The following is a 16732-nucleotide window of genomic DNA, read 5'->3' as shown; positions in this document are numbered from 1 at the left end:
GAAATGGACTATTTTCTTGATCGGTTCCACTTGCCAAAATTGAATCAAGATCAGATAAACAAATTAAATTGTCCTATTTCTCCTACAGAATAGAAGCAATCATTAATAGTCTCCCAAACAAAAAAAGCCCAGGGCCAGATGGTTTCAGCACAAAGTTCTACCAGACTTTCAAAGAAGAGCTAATACCGATAATTTTCAAGTTACTCTAAATGATAGAAATGAATGGAACATTACCAAATTCATTCTGTGAGGTCACAGAAACGTTGATACCTAAACCTCACAAAAACCCAACCAAAAAGAGAGAATTTCACACAAATTTCTTTTATAAACATTGACGCAAAAATACTCAATAAAATACTCACAAACCAAATACATGAACATATCAAAATTATCATTCAACATGACCAGGTAAGCTTCATTCCAGGTATTAAGGGATGGTTTAATATATGGAAATACAACAATATAATCCACCATATAAACAAATTGAAATAAAAAAAACACATGACCATCTCCATAGTTGGCCTTCATCTCAGATATCTGCATGCCTCAGTTTTCTGAATGCTGTAATTAAAGGTGTAAATAAGCACCACCCAGTTCATTGTAACTGTAAAATTTAGAAAACAGCTAACTCATAGAGATCTGCTTGTCTCTACTGGACTAAAGGCATGGGCTTCCATCATCTTGCTCAAATATTTTATCTTAGCTCTAATTTCATCCAATTCTTAGAGATATTGAAAACAATTTGGAACTGTAGCAATCCTTTGAATATACTTAAAACATATGAAATATCTTAACTGAGTTTTTTAAAGAAACAACAAAAATATCCTTTTTATTTAAGAAGAAAACTTCAGTCTTCATAAGTTAATTTGAACTGAAAGATCATGCTGTCTGATGAACTATTTCTCCTCTTTATTGAGGTGATCTCCCATGTTTGATTTTAGTCTTTACCAACTTTAATGGTATCTACAGTTTTTCTTCTACTATGAAAACAAGGCCAAAAGCTCTTTTCCAACATAACGTGTGTCCTGGTTTCCATTCTAAAGTCAACACCTCTGTAAAATATACATGCTGATTTAATTCAACAGTTGTTTCTATTACCCAGTGACTCTCTGCAGCTGTTGTTCCTTTCTCATTAGCAGTTGAAAAGATTTAAAGTTAATAAAGAACTGTGTAACCTACCTTTGGGGTCTTCCTTACCCTTTTCTGTTTATTAAGCATATCTTTTAAAATACAGTTAAATATTTCTATAACTGCTTATTCTATAGGGTTGTGTGGTACACTTGTAATATGCTTTATTTTGTAATGTGCAAAAACTTATTTCAATTTACTAGAGATATATGCTGGAGCATTGCCAGTCTTCAATTGTGTAGTTATCCCCATAATAGCCTAACTTCTAATAAATGTATAATTACAGAATCAACCTTTTCAGAACTTAAAACAGCTGCTTATTGAAATCCTAAATATGTGTTTATAGTGTGGAGCATATGCTTTAATTTTCCAAACTCTGCAAAATGAAACGCAACTACTTGCTAAATTTCATTTCTTTGGGTACCTTTTCGGTTATTTTCTGCAGGTAATTGAGTTTGGAACTATAAAGGACACGTAGGACAGTGTCTTATAATTTCCTTGGCTTGTTGCCAAGTAATAGACATTTTTTTTCTTTAAACTTTTGCTCTTAACATGGGGTTACTTATAAAATTTTGAGGCTTCTAGTGCATTTCCTATTAACAGCCAATCAATTCCATCATGGGGGCCTTTAGATTCACAAGAAATCTGATAGGTGTTATATACAATCTATTTCTAATCACTGGTGTAGTTGAATATATAATGACATTATTTCTATATCATTTCAAATGCTGTAGTTTCAACATGGAAAATAACTCTTTCTGTATATTGTGAGTCAGTGGCTTTATTAAGAGATTCATAAAAATCACAAAATACCAGAAAAATGGCATATAACTCTGATTTTTGAACTGAATCATAAGGGCTCTGAGGCACTTACTTCTCCTGAGTTATAATTGGCCTTTCTTGATTTATTTTCATCAGTATGAAATGTAAGTGCTCCAGAAATTTGTGTCCATTTTACTATACAAGGGAGAATATAATTAAATTTTCTAATAAATTGAAGTCTCTTGCTTGTGGGATATTTGTTGTAAATCTCTGCTCCCAAATTACTGCAAGGTCCTTACCAATGTTCATTTTCTGCTCATAATGAGCCAATTTCAGCATTAGTAAAGGGTACCGCAATTTCTGCTTGGTCTATTTCTGCTAATTTGTGAAGTCTACTTTTTCATTTCAGAATCGTTTCAGAAGCTTTCTCTACATAGGTCTTTAATAGTTTACTCTTTTGTGTGCTAATGATCCTTTCAAAGATAGTATTTTCTCTCCCCATAGGAATTTCCATGGGAGAAGGCGTTGAGGCAAAATAACCAAAATACAACCCAGCTTCTGATCCAAATGATCCACATGGGCATCCTGTAATGTCTTTTCTACAAAAGCCAATTTTATCTCATCCTCAGCTGATAATTTTGTTGGACCCCTTAAGTCCTTATCATCTTGTAACGTGTCAAATAAATTACTTAGATCATGAGTAGTTAATACAATTGTGGGCCATAGCCAGTTAATATTTCCCCACAATTTTTGAAAATCATTAAGAGTTTGTAATTATTATTTCCATGTTTGAAATTTATGTCATCTTTTTTTTTTTATTTTACAATCTTTATTAGAAAAGAAACAACAAAAAAGGGTATAGGGCGAGCTAGGCTCTCAATGATGTCTCCACCAGAACCCAATCTGGCCTGTCTTGGCACTGAACTGTGGGCCTGGTTAGCTGGGAATGGGCTTGTAAAGAAAATCATTATTTCATTTAAAAAAAAAAAAGGGCCAGCCCTGCTGTACAGACCACAACCAGGTCACATGCCTAAGATAGGCCTTATCTTCCTCTGGACCAACAGGGTGTGTGGATAGCCTGAACTGGAGCAGGATGCTGTGAAGAGGGGGATGGGATGGGCAGGCTTATGAGACCATGGAAAATGATACCTCACATGGGCTTCTGGCCTGGCCTAGGGTCTGGACCAAAGGGATCCAGGCCTTGCTGTTGCCCCGTGTATGGCTGCAGGCCTCTGGGTGGGCTCCCTCCTGTGTCCATATAGTCGTCATCCTCGTCTGTCTCGCTCTCCAATGAGGACTCCTGGCTGGATGTCTCCAGAACCTCCAGGGCTGGCTGGCACAGGCTCTCCTTCCTCACATTGGCAGCTGACTGGGTGGACAGGATGGCTGACTTCAGCTTCTGCTTGGTCTAACTTTCACACAAACTCTGGTGCCCCATATTTGAACATGTCCCTTGGACGGAGATGCCTGGTGGCACTCAGAGGAAAGATAATAGGTCACCAAGGAGAGACTTGATACCATATGAGCATATTCAGGGGGAGGAGGTCCCCCTCAGACACAGACTTAGGGGAGGGGAGGGGAGTAGTAGGGGGGAAGTGGGAGGAAGGGAGGAACGGGCGGATACATGGGATGGGCTAACAACTGAGATGTAATATGTATAAATTAATAAAAAGGTATTAAAAAAATAAAATAAACAACAAACAACTGTAAAAAAAAAGAGATGTAACAAGAATAAATTAATAAAATAAATAAATAAAGGTTTCTTTTAGAACCATTCTGGTCTAAAAAAAAAAAAAAAAAAAAAAAAAAAAAAAAAGAAATTTATGTCATCTAATTTTCTGTAAACCTATCTTGTATACTATGTGGAGGTAAGCATACAGTGGGAAAGAGGGGGGTGAATGTCAACAGAGCTCATGTAGAATCCCAGGAATCAGATATAAATGGTGCCTCAGGTCAAGCAATCTTCAGGATTGGGGTCAGGTTGGAAAAAATGTGGGAAAGCATGATCAGTTATATTTTGGTAAAGGAGCTCCGAGAAAAAGACATAAAATGGAATTGGAAAAGGTGTGTTCATGGATAAGTATCAAATACTGGGCCTCCCACTCAGGGCAAAAATCCCACCCTCCACATAAGTTCGAAGAGTCACAAAGGTAGGATAAATTTGGATGTGCAGGAATGATGAAATTGTTTAAAAACAAGGTATTCTGAGGTGGTACAGGAGATGTCCCTTAATGAAAGCCATACAGCCATTGATAAATGTCTGTTCACCTCCTTCTTGAGAGAAAGGTACAGGGAGAGCAAAACACCCTCCACCTTTCTGTGTAACTTTAACCCAATAAGAGAAATCCCTGGTAGATATTTTAGCCCAAAAGACAAAGTTCATTGGGCATGCACAGTCACCTAGGAAGAAGCCTATCATGCCCAAGGTGAGGGTAAATGAGCCATTGAATGAGGAGCATAAGGTGAGAAATCACTGGAAAGAGGTACTCAATCATCTGTGAGTTGTTACTGTATATGATTAGAAGCCAAGAATTGTGGCTTACTGGAAGTAAGATAGGAGGGTTTCTAACTGCATCCCACAACAGTGGGTAGGCATGTGCCTGGGAATTAGAATTATAATGGCACACATGAGTAAGAACAGCATGCATGGCCCTGTCTCAGGCCCTTCAGGGGACATTCACTGGTCCTGGTTCATAAGGTCCTTGAGGTTTCCCCAGGTAACTGGAGCTGCCTGCTGAGGTCGCCTTTGCCATCTCCACAACTTCTGCAGTCCTGATTTAGATGGTCTGGCATGGAACTATTGGCTGGTGGTAACTATCCTCTCCTTCAGGGATAGATTCTGAAGAGCCATCTAGAGCTGTTCTATCATTTCCCTCAGAGCAGATGTATGGCTATATGGCTTGACCAGGAACCCAAACCTTCTCGTCTGTTACTTCTGGAAAAACACATACAAACTATTTTCCCATGGTTAAGGGGAGGGCATGACGCTTCCATGTATTGTCAGTTAGATTGAGACAGTAGATTAGTGGCAAATGGATGATCCTGGGAAACATTGCGCCCCAATATTTGTAGGCACTAGACAGCATTATTGTCTAAATTTTAAAAGTTAATTGTTACAGTCAAATACTGTCACAAAGAGATTGAAACACAATTCAAAATTTCAAGCACTATGCTGGGAAAACTCTGAACTGCTACTAATCTATCAATAAACTAAACTAAACTACTCTAATCCTCATAACCTACATATATTCCAGGTACTTGCCAATCTAATCCTCCTCAGGGTGCTTCTCTCCCCCAACTCCCAGGGTTAACTACCAACTGTCAACTGACCACTCCCTGCAGGCTCCTCCCACCTCTCATGGAAGTCCTGCCTTCCACTTCCTGTCCTTCTGCCCAGCTGATTGGCTAAACAGTGATTTATTGAAAACTGCTTCATCCACTCAAGGAACTCTACCACAATTAATAGTAAAAAGAACCTCAGTTAATTTATCCTGTGATTGTATCCTTGATGCTGAAAGGGAAAAAATTTTAATTAGCATTAAAGCAACCAGAACAGCAGAGCTCTCTAACTCATAAGTGCAGGTCGACAGGTATGCTAGCCCAAGGTCCCAGATGATAAGTCACAAAGAATGCGGAGATAGGAGACAAAGGCCTATTGAATGTTCCAGGGACCAACTGGCTGTAGAAGATAGGGAGGATACACAAAGACAAATTCCTGAGAGAAACAGGTACTGGACATGGTCGAGCGAGTAATGAGCCAAGACCCCTCATCCGATCTTATGGTGTCTGCTTAATCCCCCCCTTGAGGCCCGCACACAATGTTCCAGGTTTGAGTTTAACCAAATGTGTTGTTAGCTCAGATAAACATCTACCCTCGGGTTCCAAGAAAGACAGAAACCAAGGACTGTACCCATGTGATTAAGTCTGAGCTTACCCCAGATCTGCCTATGCAATTTACTGATGTTCAAATGTTTAAAACAACCAATCATGTGTGGCCGCGCCAAAACTTCCCACTCCCCCTGACCCTTGCCCATATAAACCCCTAACCCCTGGGCTTCTGGGTCGACCCCTCTGTCTCCTGCGTGAGATAAGTGTCGACCCAGAGCTCCGCCAATAAACTGCCTCATGTGTTTACAGCAAGACGGTCATTTGTGTGTCTTTGGGTGCACGCCATCCCGAGGCTTGAGTGAGGGTCTCCCTTCGGGGGTCTTTCAATGCCACCCTTTTTAATTATATGAGAGGAATAGGCTTTTTCCACTGTGTTTTGTCCTTAGGGATTGTAATTAATTCCAAAGGTATGTATTTTATTCCATTCAGAATAAAAAGCTGTAAAAGCAGAGCTAGTAAATGCTGGTCCTTTGTCAGTCTTAATTGAATATGTCATGCCCATAACCATATAGCAGTATTAATGGTAGCAACAACTACCTTGGCATTTTTTTTAGATTAGGCTATAGCAATGTGGTATGAGGAAAAGGTGTCAATAATGACATGTACACATTTAAGATGAACAAATGCTGGGACATGGGTTACGTCCATTTGACATAAGCTGTTGGGATGAAGGCCTCTAGAATGGGCACCAGCTGGTTGTAGGTGACTTAAAGGAAGCAAAGACCCACATGTAGTACAGTCACATATTAAAGACTTACAGAAATGTATAGATAATTGTGGGAAAAGCTTGTGGAGTGATAGAGCTAAGTTGTTAAAACTAGAATGGAGAAATTGGGCTCTTTCTAATGGAGATGACAGGAAGGCTGTCACTAGAGCATCAGTCTCCCTGTTTCCCTCTGAATGTTTCCAAAGATCCCCAAATGAAAGCATATATGGTGAATAAAGAAGCCTGTCTTTGTTCCATAATTGTTTAAAGTTGAATCATGGCCAAATACAGAGGACCTAAAGCAGGTTTAACAACAGCTATCGGTATATCTTAACAACATTAGTAGCATATTGACTTCCACTAAATATATTAACAAGGTCTTGCCAATCCCTTAAAAGTGCTAAGATGGCCACCATTTCTCCTAATGGTACAGATCCCTCAAAGCAACTAGTAAAGTTTTAGGTTTGTGGGTAGGATAATAGTGATTTACAGAGACAAAATGTGACTTTGAGGAACTTGTAAAACTTGTAGTGTCATCAGGAATAGGTTTTTCTAATAAGTACTTCCTATGAGTTACAGGCATGAAGGGAAGCATGAATAGAATTTTATCTTTAGGAAATGCCTATCTATTTTACCCTGAAAATTTAACAAAATGGCTGTGCTGGATGAGAACGTCTAGGCAAGTAAGTCCTGGAAAATTGGAATAACAATTGTATTTGGCCTTTTATCCAACAATATAAGGGATGTTTTAAACATCTTTAGTGAAATAGTTAAAATATTATCTATAAAAGGTGTAACATTAAGAGCAGAAGAACATGCCAGATGAATCCAGTACAGTATTTTATTGGGTGGATAGATAAGTGCCCCAGTAGGGAATACCTGTGTGGTCATCACAAGGCCCCACACCTCACTAGCAGGATCAAATCTATTTAGAAGAGCTTGATTAAGGGCTGCATTAACATCTTGTAAAGCCTGTTTGCCTTCTCTGTAAAGGTTAAAATAACCTCTCCCTGTTTGGCACTACAAAGCAGGAGAAAGAGGGTTGTGAGCTATCCTGCAGTTACAGGAAGGCAAGATCAAACCCATACCAAATTCACCAGAAAGATCTGCATGGAACCTATGTGAGTGGTACGGGACAGGAGAATTTCAACCTTTGAGGCCTAATAGCATTGGAGGTAACTGTGTGCCCCCCAAACAAATATCGTTTTGGGGTTCCTACCTTTTCAGCTACAATGTGAAAACCAAATGGTCTCAAAGCAACAGAGATACATTGTAGCTTGAGCTGGAAGGTTTTTTGCAGCAGGTGACCAATCAAAATATCATCCACATAGTGGACCACATAACAGTCACTGGGTACATTTTTCATAGCCACCCACACATTAATATATTTTTACGCCCTGTGGAAATATGTTCCACAGATATCTGTTCATATGTGTTTTGTTATTAATTACAGGAACAGAGAAGGCAAATCTTTGTCCTCCAGATGTAGAGGAATAGAGAAAAAACAATCTTTAATATCTATAGTGACAAATATAGTATCCATGAGGGACTGCAGATAATTGCAGGATGGCCAGGCTGTGTAGGCCCATTTGCCTGCATGGTAGCAGTGAAAGATCTGAGGTCAGGTAAGAATATGAATTTGCCTGACTTCTTCTTTCTATAGCAAAGACAGGAGAATTCCAAGGAGTGGTAGAAAACTCTTATGACCACAATCAAGTTGTTCTTGGACTAGCTTCAGTAATATCTGGTGCTTCTCTCCCCCCATTGGCCACTGATCAGCCCACACAGGCTTATCAGAATTCCATATCAATTTTAGAGGTAATTGGAATCCTGTTGGAGAAGTGGCCCTTAGAATTGCAGAGAATGCCTCAAATGTAATTCTTCTTGTCCAATGCAATCATCCTAAAGGCTTTATTATCTGTGATAATGACTACATTCATATCTTACCATCATTATCACACCACGTTATTGACTAAGCTTGCCAAGGCCGTGTTAGGCCACCAATGACCTTTAAAGGTGGTCCAGGGCAAAGTTTTCAAGTGGGAATTTCATTCCTTCTTAAACAAGTTCTCTCTGTCCTGGTATCAATAGTACCATAAAACATGTTATCCTCTAATTTCAACTGAAGGCAGACCTGATGCATACTAACAGGAATTGTCCATAATATTTTCATGAGTTTCCCCCTTAACTATGTGTCAGGAGGTTGCCCCACTGGAAGTTTAAAGGTTGCCCATCTTTGTTAGTTTTGGAGCAGCAGTCTTTGGCCCAGTGGAACCTTACATTTTGGGCACATCAATGGGGGATGGTTTTAAGTTTTGTCTTACATCTTTTAGGACATTGACAGGCAATGTGGCCTTGACCACTACATGTCCAACATCTGATGGTGAATTTAACCCATTTCCACTAACTTCCTACATTTTTGCGGTTTTTCAATGGAATGCTATTCCCAAACTCTTTGAGGAGGGTTGTCCCCACCAAGAGGCTGAAGAAATACATGGAAAGCTTGGGTGGTGGAAGAGTCATCCTTTTTAGGGTTTAACATCACCTGATAGAGGGGCAACATAGGTATTGCAGGAGAATATAGGGGGCACCCAAGGATTTACATGGGAGGCCATTCCCTACACTGGAGAGGGCCATGACCCTACAGGGGAACAGGAAGCTGCTGCTATTTCCTTTGAGGTTGTGCCATGTGCATATGGTGGTGGTTCTCCCTTAGTCTCAGTGACTTGCTACAACTCCGGGTATAGAGTATTTACTTTTGCTTTGGTTGGGTCCTTATGCATGGAGACAGCAGTAGTCAAACTATGCCTGTTCATGGCTGAGTTTTTAGATTTTTCTGTCTCTCCAGGTTCTGCCTCCAAAATAAAAGAAGGTCAAATGATAGCAGATCCTTGAAGGCAACTGAGAATAGCCATAAGTATAGAGTAAAAGTATAGAAGAAGGTCATCCTCTATCTCTTTCTTCTCTGCAAGAGTTGTGCCCACTCCCAAGTTTGTTCACCCAAGATCTCCCCTAGGAGCATCCAAGGACACAGTTTTAGAACCTTAGCTTAGAAATGATTAAGCTTTTTACTTGAGAAAGAAAGCTGTCTACTCTCTAGAATACCTTTCAGGATTTTTAGCTGAATCTCTTTGCACTGAGAATTTGAGCTACCCATCCTGAGTAGAGAGGTCTGCTCACCCACAAGGAACAATTAGGGAATTCCTGATGTCCCTGTAGTCATTGTTTGAGTTCCAGCTGTGTGGAGCAGGAATCTGGGAGAAGGGGGTGAATGGCAATAGATTCCACACAGAATTCCAGGAATCAGACTCTGGAGACCAGACTCAAAGGTGCAGGCCTTGAAAAGGTAAAAGGGCCAATCATACTATTCCACACTAGCCTCAAGCACCAATAGCACTCAATAAGTTGGTGTAGCTTTGAGGAAATGTGAGGCATGTGAAGCAGCAAGATCATCTTCAGAGAATTCTATAAATGAGGGGAAGCAGTCACCACCATAGGCTCAGATACATTTTGAGATATTGTGCTAGGACTCCTTAGTAGACCAACACTGTGAGTAGATCAGGACCATTGGGGGAGTCTTTAGAGCTACTGGCACTTCAGTTGCTAGTCTCTGTGGGCCTCCAAAAGGCTAATCTTGACACTCCCCCACAATCTTATATAATTTATAGAATCTTGTCTTTATATTTTTCCAGGATCAATTTATAATCTCCAGAAAGAAAAAATTCTCCTTACTTCATCAAACATTTTTCTTAAGGTATCTGCATCTGAATCAGCCAATCAGATATCATTAATACAATGGTAACTTTTAGATTATGGAAACTGTTTAAAAATTATTTCTAGTGGCTATTGTACAAAATATTGACACAAGGGAGGACTGTTTAGCATTCATTGTGGTAAGACCTTACAATTATTTCTTTAATTGGATAAATATTATAAGTAGGTACTGAGAAAGTGAATGTTTCCCTATCATGTTCATTGAAAGGGATCATGAAAAACCAGTCTTTTAAATCAGTTATTATCAAAGGCCATGACTTAGGTAGTAAAGAAGGAAGTGTGATTCCAGGCTGTAAAGAGAAAATTTACTGACTCATGTTATTTATGGCTCTTAAAATTGTTAACACCCTCTACTTTCCCAATTTCTTTTTATAACAAACACACGGGAATTCCATGGGCTGGTATATTCCTCAATGTGTTAAGCATTTAGCTGCTCCTTTATCAGCTGTTCTAGTACCTGTAATTTCTCTTTTTTCACAATTCATTGATCCACCCATATAAGCTTGTCATTTAGGCATGTTTAAGGTAGGGCTGTTGGTACCTTTGAAGGATCAACACCTGTTGTGTCCTGCTTATGGACAACTTGAACAGTCTGTGAAAATTCTCTATAACATCTTTTAATATTTTTCTCAGTACCATTCTTTACTTTATAGTTGGCTTCCAAAATTAGAGAAATGTTAATATCCATTTTTCATTGCTGTAACAAATCATGTCCCCATAGACCCGTGGCTATATTAGTCACATATGGTTTCTATTTGTCCTTCTGGCCCTATGCACAAGACCCATATTACAATTTGATTTACCTGAGATAAAGTTCTAATCTGGAGTTTCTGACACTTTCTAAATAGGCCACTGTGGATGCCATGATTTTGGTGAAATTATTTTTACATATGCTCCTGTGTCCACTAACTTTCAATTCTAATGCCATTTATTTTCATTTTTAGCTTTGGTCTCTGATCATTTCTTGCAGTTTGAAAATACATATGTTTTGTAGTCTTTCTTTAATTTTTAAAATTTATTGAAGCTCTTCTGTCCTTGATTACATCAAAAGCAGGTTGCTTTTTAACAACAGGCATTAAACATTTTAATTTCTCTATGAATAAGTTCACCTATATAGACAGAGAACAACTGAATTGAATTTGATGGCAGACCCTGCAGAAGACCTGCTCAGAATTCTCCTAATGACAGTGGGTTACCTTGCCCATTCTTTGTTGACCTGCATTCATTAATCCAATGCCAGTCTTTGCCACACCTGAATACCCCAGAAGGCTAGGGTCTTCTTTTAGGATTATGTCTAGAAAAAATATTGTTTCTAAGAAAACTTTGCCTACAATTCCTTTTCAAATGGCCTTGCTTATCATTTTGATTCTTCCTAAGACTTTTAAAAATTACTTCTCCTATCAGATAAGAACCATAAACATGAGATTCATTATCATCCTAATCCATTCCTCTGTTGGTGCTGATTTTACCTTTAAAGGTCTAATCACTTTTTTGCATTCTGAGTTAGAATTTTCTAAAGGGAAAGATTGAATTAGTACTTTCCTGACTTTTCAATCTGATACTATTCTTTTTACCGCTGAAAATAGTCTTTGCAAAAAACAATCAGTGAAGGCTTGCTTTGGACCTTGTATTATTTGAGTAAATGACTCAGATCTCTTTCCTGATTCTTCAACCTTATCCAAAGCACTTAAGTCTACTAGACTACATAGTGCTTAGGTGTGATCATCAAATTCAAACTGCCTTTGTGACTCAGCATATTTACCTTCACCTAGCAGTTAATCCTGGGAAATAGCAATACTTTTGGCCAACTTTGTTGTTCTATGGCCTTTGCATCCTCTTTCCACCAAGATTGCCATTGTAACTGAGGACCAGGTTCCAGTATTGCTGTTGAAAAATCTTTCCAGTCTTGGAGGATAATCCTGTTCTGAAATGCCTATGAATTTAGAATATGGTTCACATAGGGTAAATGAGTACCATAGGATATGATTGCTTCCTTAAATCTCCTCAGATCTAATATGTTTATGGATTCAATTTAATTTCATTAAAACCTTGGGAATACCTATCATCTCCTGGTAGGTCTTATATAGTAATGGAATAAATTAAGGTTTATTTTCTAGCAATATTAGGTCACCCATTTCACTTTCATTATGTGTTGATATGATAGGCTCTTCTCTAAAATCCTTAGTCTGTGTCTGAGAATTTTCCTCATTGTCATTTATTGGTCTTTCTAATGCTTGTCTAAATTTCCTTGTCTGTGTCTGAGTATTTTTTTCTCATGTGTAAGTCTCTCTCATTTTTCTTCTAAGGCTTGTATCTTATCAATCCATTCTTTTTAAAGCAAGTGCAGAGAGGCATTATGACTGTTAAGAATAAAGTATAAAATTCAAAATTATAATAATCATAATTGGTATTGAGACAATTTCAGATAAGCTATTTTGTTTTTCACTTTCTGATTCTTTTCTTAAAGCCATATAGAGTATCACAAAACAGTGATGTAAAGCTTCTATTATTGTCCTTTCCATCCATTACTCTCTCCTTGAGTACTTCCCAGATGACTTACCAAATCTGATGAGTTCTCAATTTGTCTGCACCTGGAGTGATCTCTTTGTCTATGCAGTTTTACCTCAAGTTGGAGGACCAAAATGTGGTTTAAAAAATGAAAGTTCCAAATATTTAATTTTACAAACAAACACTCAGGAGCCAGATACTCTGGTGAAAGCCTATTAGCTCAAAGAGGCAGAAGAAACACACAGCTGACCTTATTGCTCAGCTCATGTCCTAAAGGAAAACCATAAGCCAAAAGCTAAAAGCCAAAAGCTTTCTAGCTCAGCTTGTAACCCAGTAAAAAAAAAAGGCCTGCTAGCTCTCCCAATCACCCAAAAAGAATAAGCCAGATCTTCCTCCTTCTCCATGCTGTCTTAAATACCTTTTACCTCAAAGTCCATCCTTTCTGCTTAATCCTTGTCATCTGGTTACCAGCTCCAACTTTGGCCTAGGGATAACTTTATTAAATCCTGTGTGCAGGAAGCTCTTGGATTAATGGTGTGTGCTAGGGTTGAACCACACCATAATAATCTGTTTACAATAAACAGAAGATCTTGGATTAAAGGTGTTTGTTATGGCTGAACCACATGAAACAAAAACCAAGTTTTTACAGTACACAATCTCAAATGTCACAATAAGATCAAACATCCTGCAGCACAGATCCACTCATTTTTAATTTCCCTTGAGACAAAATCAGAATACCTAGGGATATATACCAAATAAAACACTAGGCATAAACCATCCTATTGAGGCTGGACGAGGCAATCCAATAGAAGATAAAGGGTTTCAAGCATAGACAAAGGGCCAAACATCTCTCACACACACCCACTCCCACTGTTCAGTGTCCCATAAGAACACCAACTTAAACAACCATAATATATATTCATTGGACCTAGTTCATACCCATGGATGCTCCATGCTTTCCACTTAAGTTTCTCTAGGCCTTAGTGTACTCCTCTTTTCTGCCTCTCACATTTCTTTTTCTCCTCTGCGGCTTCTTCAGTTTCTTCTGAACTTTGTTCTGAATACAGCTGAGTAGTTCTTTATACCACTCTATGAGAATAGAAGAATATCATTAAAATTTTCTCTGTGTTTGTCTTCCTCTCTGTCTCTGTCTCTTTCTATCTGTTTCTGTCTCTCTGTCTGTCTCTGTCTCTCTGTTTCTGTCTCTCTCTCTCTCTTTCTTTGCAATATATATTTAGTTTTGTCCTAAAATGTTGTGTTATCCAGCCTCCAGTTCCTAGACATCCAGACAGCAGGAGGAAAGTGCTAGATTTTGTGGTGTGGTCCTCTCTAGTTAGACCAGTCATTGGTTAGCCACGCCTGCTAGCATATCTTGCAGGTTGAACAGATTGTAGGTAAAAAGTTTTGCAGCTAGGTTGGTGTGGCAGTCAAGTACAATACTTTAAAAATAGTTTTATCCATAGTTGGCTGTAGCTGGAGAGATATAGTTTGAAGATTCAGAGACCAACTATGCTTTTATATCTATTATTTAATTGATCATTTATTTATAGCATCAGTATATTTTTTTACATTGACATTTCAATAATTTACTTTTGTGTATTTTTATGTATTAATATTTTGTCTTTCCTTATTCTCATTTGAGGAAAATATTTCTCAAAAGATCTATATATTTATGTGTGTTAGTGTATTTTAAAATATTTCACTACTTTTGTTATTATGAGAAACTATTCAGAATGATTAAAATTATGATCTGAAAGCAATTTTCTTCTCTGCCTTTTACACAATATTTTTTCCTGTTATTTTACACATCAGCTACTAAATATTCACTTAATGATATTCTAGTAATAAAAGCAATGGAATCAAATGTGACATTATGAATTGCCATCTGAATACAAGAAGTGTTGGGAAACATCATATACCTGCAGGCAATGATTCTCATTATATCTGAAACATTTTTGATGATAAAATCAGTGTCACTTCTAACTGAATACTTATTGCCTTAAATTATCTGACTGAACAACAATGGAAATTTGGGAACTTTCTTCACATATATAGTGAAGGAATTAAAAAATATCTATAGAGAATTAAAACTTTATATTTGTCAATTCATGAAATATAAAACAAAATTATCTATGTGGAAAATAATGTCATCAAAATATTTTTGAAGGAGCAATGTTTGCATTTTTGAAGGTTCCAAAATATGTCAACAGACAAATTGATTCATGTATTGAACCATGAGCATGGAAAATTTGAGCAACACATTTAGGATTTTTTCATACTATTATCAAGCAATCCAAACAAGTGTTACTACATTAAAATGTCTTCAAATTTATTTTATTTTTTCTATATGTATTATTTGGCTTCATGTATATCTGTGTACCCTGTGTACCACATGGTATCTACAGAGGTCAGAAGAAGACATCAGATCCCCTGGAATGGACATTGCAAACAGTTGTGAGCTGCCATGTATATGCTGGCCATCAAACCCATGTCCCTTAGACATGCAGTCAGTACTCTCAAACACTGAGCCATCTTTCCAATCCAAGCCTTTTGGTTTTTGTGTACACTTAAGTTAGAAACTCAGGCAGAAAAAAAAATTTGACCTTAAAATACTAGCATACAACAACAACAATGATCAAAAATAAAAAACCCTCAAAATCTAGGAATTAATTTGTCTTCTCTTGAGAAACTGAGTTAATCTTGGCTAATACTAAATTATAAAGGAAGACCTTCAAGAAAAGGAAAGATCCATATTAGTCTTAACATAATGATTCTTCTTACTCACTTTCTTTGTGAATCCATAAATTTGCAATGTTTGTAACAATGAAACTTATTAACAGAACTCCTAGAACTATTTCCATATTCAACATCCAAGTATTGTACAAGGAAAATAAGGGATCTGAAATAGAAACTAAAAAATTAAAAGTTCAGAAATTAATGAAATAATGCACTAGACAAGGAGAAAATAAATCATATCATTCAATATCCTTTTACTATGACTTGGAATTCTTCAGAGTGGACTGTTTTGATACACACCTGTCATCAGCATTCAGGAGGCTGATGCAGGAGGATTGAGTCCAGCTTTTGTTAAATAATGAAACTCTGCATCAAAAAAGGAAGAAAAAAAGGAAGAAAGAGAAAAATAATTGAACCTATAGAGACATTGTTTTTCTACCTACAATGGACTGATTCACCCAATTCTTACAACTGTGTAAAATAGATAGTTTATATTATTTTGTTTTTATCTGCTATTTTCAACTTCAATTTGATACTGCAATAGAATAAAAATTTGTGGGGACTTTATAATCAGCTGAATGAATTTTATATTTAAGATAGATATAAATATTTGGAAGCCATATCGCACCATGCAGAACTGACCTACAAAATATTCATATATACTCCCTGGATCTATGCAACATGTTTATATTATTTGTTAAAATATCTCTTCTGCTGTATTTACAGATAGAAATCCTAAAGTAGGTAGACTATTTGGGTAAACCCAATATAATAATAAGAGCTCTTAACAACACAGATTTTTCACTTGAATTTATAATGAACAGGACATTAAGTGATCTAAAACTGAAAGACATCTTACTCATCACTTTTTGCCGAGTCTCATGGGAAGCATATGATATTATTCAACTCAATATCCATTGAGTGCTACCAAGAAAATGGGGCTACATAATCATAACTGCAAGAAAATAAAGTGGCTCAACAATATAAACAGACTTGCGAATGCACAAATTAATCTCTGATTAACAATATAATTGTATAATCTATATAATTAGAAGTTATATAAGGTAATTGCATTGGTACTTGCTAGACACTCTGGGAAACTCTGTGTTCAGTCTAGTGAAACACATTGCATACTTTTTATCCCCCAGAGCTATAAGAAAAAAATATCACTTGGTATAAGTCACTAAATTTAAGTTTATTTGTTGTACTTTTCAGAACAGATGTACCATG

General features: G+C 37.3%; 1 protein-coding gene across 4 annotated transcripts in view; it reads right to left on the bottom strand.

The window, feature by feature from the left end:
- The window catches only part of LOC311598964 (selection and upkeep of intraepithelial T-cells protein 2-like), a 332195-nt gene that overhangs the window by 259075 nt on the left and 56388 nt on the right, over positions 1 to 16732 (bottom strand). For 2 of the 4 annotated variants that reach the window (XM_084784584.1, XM_084784585.1), the window contains 2 exons: positions 15552 to 15677; positions 13706 to 13855 (listed from right to left, as the gene is read on the bottom strand). The exons of the other annotated variants lie outside the window; for them this stretch is intronic. In XM_084784584.1, coding sequence (XP_084640710.1) covers positions 13740 to 13855; positions 15552 to 15677 — 242 coding nt within the window. In that variant the 3' untranslated portion in view covers positions 13706 to 13739. The remainder of the gene's footprint in view (positions 1 to 13705; positions 13856 to 15551; positions 15678 to 16732) is intronic. 4 annotated transcript variants of the gene reach the window in all.

The sequence above is a fragment of the Acomys minous genome, assembly GCF_964271855.1.
Source record: "Acomys minous genome assembly, chromosome: 6".
NCBI classification, from domain to species: Eukaryota; Metazoa; Chordata; class Mammalia; order Rodentia; family Muridae; genus Acomys; species Acomys minous.
The sequence above is the reverse complement of the archived record's forward strand: the minus strand, read 5'-3'. Positions and strand labels throughout refer to the sequence as shown.